General features: G+C 33.6%; 1 protein-coding gene across 1 annotated transcript; it reads left to right on the top strand.

Annotated features, from left to right (window-relative positions):
- The first annotated feature begins 879 nt into the window (after positions 1–879).
- On the top strand, positions 880–1,828 carry LOC105122180 (Thioredoxin superfamily protein). Its single transcript, XM_011021123.1, has one exon. It carries the CDS (start codon positions 997–999, stop codon positions 1,447–1,449), a length of 453 nt encoding a protein of 150 aa, XP_011019425.1. The 5' UTR covers positions 880–996; the 3' UTR covers positions 1,450–1,828.
- Positions 1,829–7,151: the final 5,323 nt, after the last annotated feature.

Consider the following 7,151-nt stretch of genomic DNA (forward strand, 5'->3'; position numbering starts at 1 on the left):
TTATTAGTTGCTATTGTTTTACGTGAGGTTCTTCAAATTAAATTATTGTATGTATCCTAAAATAATAACGTGAAAAAGTATTTTAAAAACTTAATTGATAAATTGTCTATAATTTTTAGGCTAAATCAAAGAAAACAAAGTGATAATAATAATTAAAAAAAAAAGAGAGGAGGTTTCGGCTCAATTGAGCTCGGCCTAACCAAGCCTTGCAGGGATCATTTTCGTCTAACTCATCATCTTTTATTTTTATTACTCATTGTTTATTTTTCCCAGCTACGAGCTGTACAAGTTGCAATCTCATCTACACTTCAGCTATAATTGTCATATTTGCTGAGTTATTTGTGACATAAACAAGCTATTGCAGGGTAAGCTAGAATATACAGGTGCAAGTTCTATAAATACAGCAATGGGTCAGGCAAGGTTCTTTTCTTCATGTATAAAATAGTGCCTCCACGTACGCCCCCAGTAGCTACAGATGTGATGTAAATACTAGTTTTTGTAGTTAGGACCAGAATCTTTACATCTTTACATGTAAAATAAATAAAAAAATAAATTATTTTAATTTAAAAAAACTAAAAACTAAAATATAAAATCCCAGATAATTTTTTTTTCTTTCTAATCAAGGTAAAAAACAGAGGGTACTTTAGCCTACAGTGATGAACACGCACTCATAATATAACTTGTAAGGAAGCAGTCGTACAAGTAATAAGGCAGTATTGGCGCGTGGGCTTGGAAAGTAAGAAAAAAGCATTGATCCCGAAAGAAAGAAGGAAAGCAAAATACTTTGTAATTTGCAGTTGCAAACACAGTACTATGTGATGTAAGCAACCCCACCTCCTCCCCTCCTCTTTCCTGCCCTTTCATTTATAAATATAAACACTCCTCCCTCTGCAAGCTCCCACTTGCTCCCCCCGTTGACATCAACTCGCACCTACTACTCTCTTCCTTCCTCCACAACACCAACACTTCATTTCTCTCTCAATTCCAGTCCTGGCGATGCAACGACTACGTCGACGTTGCTCCAACGACGTCGTTCGTCTCGACCTCACTACCCCACCAAACTCCTCCTCTTTATCCATCGACGATGCAGAATCCGCTGAGACAAGAATCCAACGACTTATAACAGAGCACCCTGTTATCATTTTCTCTCGATCTTCTTGTTGCATGTGTCATGTCATGAAGAAACTCCTTGCCACTATTGGTGTTCACCCCACTGTCATCGAATTAGACGACCACGAGATCTCCGCCCTCCCTCCCGCTGCTGAAGACGGTTCCTCCCCCTCCTCTCTTGCCCCAGCTGTCTTCATCGGCGGCACCTGTGTTGGTGGTCTCGAGTCTCTTGTTGCTCTTCACCTTAGTGGACATCTTGTGCCTAAGCTTGTTGAAGTTGGTGTCCTGGCTCTCTCTCCTGGGTATGATAATAATAATAATCCTATCATATCCTCGTAATAACAACAACCACAACAACATATTATTATTATTATTAAAAAAGGAGTAATGAAATTATGATTTTAGATTTGGGCTCTTAATCTACTGTTATTAATGTAAGTGAACATAAATGATTACTAGCGAGAAATAATTAATTTCTCTGTTTATTTAAGGTTTTCCGCTACAATATTATAGCAGCAGTAGCAGCAGTACCAGGAGAAATCAAGAAAATCTGCTTTCAGTTTAAGATTATGTTTTTGTCTTAAATTGGATTTAGATTAAGTAAGTACTTTGTCTGATTAAATATTGTTGGGTTGTCGATCAAGTCAGTTCTAGTGAGAACAAGTAATGTGTAATATTTGATTTATGAAAGCAGTACTTGCAGGTTTTCAAGATTTCATTGAGCATTCTCCTTCCTTCTTTCTTTCTTTCTCCGTGAGTTGATTATATACTACCCTACTATAGCTAAAGAACAATCAATCATGCATACAATGCGCGGGACCCATTTCCAATAATTGAAAAATCAGAGCCGTTCGATTTTCTTGGTTTTGGTTTGGTTAATGTGATCATCTTTGGGGGGTTAAGGAGAGGTGGGTTTGGGAGTATTACTTTGTGAAAATGACATGAGAGTGGAGATTAGAGGAGTGGGTTTCTGTCAGATATTCTGACAAAATTCTTTCAATTATTATGTATCTTCCAAAATCATGCAAGCCCTAGTAATTCTTCTGATTTATAATTTGCGGTCTGGACCAACCCCATTTGAGACTCGAATAACAGGTAGGAACAACTCATCTTCACTTCAAAATGTTGCGAAAACCACGAATGGAAAAAAGATTCCAGGTTGTGAAAAGAGAGAGCACTAATGGTGGAAACTAGTACTTCTTCTGATCTTTCCCCTTTTCCCACTCTTTCTTACCTGGAAATCGAAAGAGAATAATGGGAAAAAGTGGTGCTTGGTCATGGCTTAGCTAGGCTACCATGACCAAAAAGACTGGTAGAACTTACCTCCTAGATTCAAATACATGCCTTACAGTTCATCACATTACTCATATATTAATTTGGGCCAACAAGTTGTTGTATTTGTATGGATGATCCCCATGTAGATTTATTTCCTTCATTTGCAGTGGAAAACAAAACGAAGGTATAATTTTAATCTGTTAGCATCTACTAGTATATAGATTAATGAGGTTTTTTCTGGTGTTAATTTGAGATGACTTGATCATGGTGATCTGTTCTTGAAGAGCTAAAAACTTAGCTGTGACTGAACTGGACAAAAGACAAAACACGATATACATGGATCGACCTGATTAATTTGTTTAGATGGTAGGTATATAGTATATTTTCGTGAATCTGACGAAGAAGGTTCCCCTAAAAATTAAAGATTTAAAACCAAATTAAGGGGTGATGCCAAATTTGTCACCACTCCACGAGACAGCCTGCAAGGGGGCGGTGTCACCACCCATGACATCGATAAATCTTCAACCACCTGCCAGCCTGATATTACTCGCCATCGATCCTGCTCTTTCCACACGCCCATCCTTGCCCCCATCACACACACGGATGCACAAGATTCTTAGCATTAATCTTCCCACTTGGAAGCTTAATTAACTAATATATGTGCGGGTGTACTTGTGAGAAATCAATTGCTAACATCACTCATCTTGGCCCATGATCACCATGGCCATCATGCGTCTAGCACCTTGTAAAGATCCTCCCGAATCCATGTGCTTGCCCCTGATCGTATCTATAATTAAACAAGATGGGCTATAAAAACGTTCTTGTTGCGAAAAGATTTCATTTTTCTTAGTGTTCGAGCTGAGAGACCATAATTTAGCCATGTTAACTACTTGAGAAAGATAACTACTGACAAAGATAAGGAAATTAATGAAAGGCAACCCTAGAGATATCTTCCCTTACCTTACTTGAAGAGACTGTGCCCTTCACTTAGCTAGGCTGATTATAAATTTGTTGGCCAATTCCAGGTCGAGGTTAATTAAAAAACTTGAGAAAAGGAATACATAAGGTACTTCATAGATCTTTTCCCATTTAGGAAAAGAAGACGGGGTGTGGAGGGTGATAAATTATGGTAAGAAAAGGCTTAACCCTAACATAAGGCAATTGGGACCCATTTCCTCTGGGCTTGGAAAAGACAGCTACAGCCTACAGGCTAGGTGATGATGACGATAACAACATCAACAAACCACAGCCACAATTACCACCACCCACCATTAGAGTGCTTTCTTCACTTTAATTTTGTTTTTCACCTTCTTTAATAATGAATCACACTTGGCAGACATGCAATGGTGTTGATAGAGCAAGTGACGGACCCAACCCTAGAATCTTTATTCTTTACACTCCAACGTAAGAAAATCAACTTGTGATTCTGTATATTTGAAAAATACTAATAGCAATATCACCAATTTAATAACTCCATAAAAGGTAGTAATTTGTAGGAGAAGTGGTATTTGATGTTTATATATATATATATATATAATGTGAGGACATGGGAATTAAGCAATCCAAGTACTTTCCCCACTGAAAGTTCCTTGATGGTAGGGTTTTTGGGTGGCACTTTGTCTAAAATTAATCAGTCTAAAGCTACAAAAGCATCTTCCCCTTTATTTATTTTTGTCATTTAATTTTAATTTTCATTTTGAATGGTGAAGTCATGGTTGCTTAATAACTCTAGCCTTCTTTATGAGATTCCCACTTTACTTCCACAAATTTTATTCACCCATTTATTAATTATAAATTCACTATAATTTGCTCCTAATTTGGTTTAAATTATTGTTATCAAAACCGGTTTAGAGTTCAGATCACAAGTGGTTCAATCAACTCTTTAATAAATAGAGTAATTCGTATCTATTTCAAGGTTATATCCATTTAAATAAAAAAAATTACTAAAATTTGATTTAATTGTATTAACAGATATGAACTAAATTATTAGATCATCAAATTTAATTATATCAATTTTTTAAACTAATAAAAATAAATTTTCTTTCAACTAAATTTAAAATGAATAAATTATTAAATTGATTTGTTAAACTAAACCCAGACCAAAACCGAGTCATAAAAACAATGGTTTATCCACATCATCATATTTATTATTAGCCCTAAATAGTTCATCTCCAGCATCTCCAGCCTGGTAAACACCTTCCCTAGATATTCCTCGTATAGTTTACTTACAAATCACCAACTGCCATGTAATTGCACAGTTCAGTCATTCTTGCATCACTTCCCAGAGAGAGAAGAAAAGGAAAAAAAACACTCCCATCTCCAAGCAGCTCACAAAAGAGCTTGTGATGTGATGGACATAAATGGCACTGAGACATTTCAGGACAGCATATTCTGATTACAGTTTCTCTTTTTTCCCCTGTCTAATAGAGCCCACTACTCCACTATTATACAGTATTTATTATTTTAATAACTTAGCTGTTCGTGTTTTTCTTTTGGGGTCTTATTGCTCTTGATGCTTGATGATGCAATGGAAGAAAAAAATTATGACATTGTTGTTTATTTTTTGTGGTCAATTAAACTGAAACCAAGCGTAGAGGATTCCAAACACATAGTCGGCAGCACACAGACTGGGAAAGAGAATTGAGGCCATAGAAGCCCAAGATTCGATTCCTATGATTGATCAAGAACCAATATATGCTTGCTAAGAGGATCTTTGAATTTGTTCCCACTGTAGCTCTTGTAACATAGAATTTGACTTCCGCTGATGACTAATCATTCCAAACAAGAACGTTATGAAGACTATATATATTTGTATTTGGGAATCTGCAGCCACTGATAGAGACCGAGGAAATTGAAGAAGAACCAAGCTCCATTTGTTGACAGGGAGAGCTTACTACTTGCTGCCTTCCCTTGTCACTCCAGCTTCCAACAATCTTCACCTCACATTTTAACGTATGGCCATTTTCATGTGTCACCTCACCAGCCAAATTTTACTGCTGCTGATGATAGTCATGGCCTAAGCATTCAACATTCCTTGAAATTCATCCATGTGCATCCTGGTTCATGTATGATTCATCATAATTATTAAATTTAGACTGGTTTAATGGATACATCAGAATCAAATATAAAAAATAAAATAAGTAAAAACTTAGTAAAATCCGCGGGATTAACCTATTATTTGAGTGATCCAATAAAACCTGATTGAGACTTTTATTTTTTAAAATATATTTTTTCTTTTAATGTGAGATTTGAAATCTTTTAGTAAATATAATTTATGTTCACAATAAAAAAAATTTTATTTTTCAATATGAAATAAAAATTATTTTGATTTGAATACTTCAATTCAATTTAAAAGAATAACATAATATCTTTTCATTCAATGTGGGATAAAAAAAACCTTTTGAAATAATCTCTTCATTATTTATAATATGTATAGCCTATATTCATATGAATTTTTTTTTAATTTTTTTCATATGATATATTAAAACTTTAATTTTTTTAAAAAATTTCCAAGTTGATTCGGATTAACCCGAGTTAACCCACACATGTAACCTGGAATCTAACTTCTTAACTGTGTCAACCTCTTAGTCAGGTTTAATAACTATATGATCCACACTTAGTAAGATTAGTTAGACATCCATTTTTCACTTTTCATTTTCTCATTTAAAAATCATATTTTAAATTAGAAACAACTGTTTTTTTATCTTTAAAAACATAAAAAGATTAACAATCAACTGTCATGAATATTCAAAATCAAACAAGTGATTTTATAAAATCATAACAATGATAGTATATTTTCTTTCAGTAAAAATATTTAAAAAAATAATTTTTTTAATTTTTGATTCTGTAATTAGAAAACATAAATAGAAACCTCTTTGGTTGTTTTTGTTTTAAAAAATCAATTTGTTAGCCGTCAATAATTATAACTATAACGTAACATATACTAAACACCTAGGACAATTATGGTAGCAATTTTTTTACTCAAAGTTTTTTAGTTGCATTTTTCTAGGTATAAATTAATGAACTATTTATAAAATTCTATTAAGGATTGGAAAATTTCAATGATAGGGGACCAAATTTAACAACATAGAGAAATATAATGACCACTATAATATTATGAAGAAAAAATCATTGCAGTCCAAAAGATTACTTTCTTATTTTACTATCTTTTTAAAGTTATTTTTATGTACTTTTCTAGCCTAATGGCATGAAATGATTCTTGAAATTATAATAAAAGGATCAAATTAAAAGGTTTGAGAACCAACAAGTAAAAGGAGGAAAAAATTGATGGCTACCCATATGTGCTGCACCAAAATTTATTTTGATCCTTAAGTACTTTTATTTTAAAAAAATAATTTTGGTTTTTGGATGAGAATTAAAAAAAGACCCGTTTAAAAATTACATTAGAGAGAGAAAGTATTTAGTCGTTACGATTTCGATAACCAAAATTGGTGTTAACACATTCCATTCAACTATTAAAGTGATATGGAGTTGGTTTTGAACCTTAATTATGCCTATAAAAATAAATCAACGTTGAAAGAGAAAACATTTCTCAATTTGATTTTGTGTTTTTAAACTATTTTGAAGGTTATTTATCATCATAAAATAACTTTTTAAGGTTTTAGTGATGTTTATGAGGCATTTGGGGGCCAAAATAGGGGAAAATGGATTTTTCATATAAAAAACCCCAAGCCTTGATTTTTCAACCATCAAAATGGTGGTTGTATTATGAGTAAAAGGCTATGTATCATATGGTTTTTTTCCTT

The sequence above is a fragment of the Populus euphratica genome, unplaced genomic scaffold, assembly GCF_000495115.2.
Source record: "Populus euphratica unplaced genomic scaffold, PopEup_1.0 scaffold19.1, whole genome shotgun sequence".
In the NCBI taxonomy this organism is placed as follows: domain Eukaryota; kingdom Viridiplantae; phylum Streptophyta; class Magnoliopsida; order Malpighiales; family Salicaceae; genus Populus; species Populus euphratica.

Excerpts from the sequence above, each read along its gene's own strand:
- LOC105122180 (XM_011021123.1), top strand. The coding sequence starts at position 997 with ATGCAACGACTACGTCGACGTTGCTCCAACGACGTCGTTCGTCTCGAC.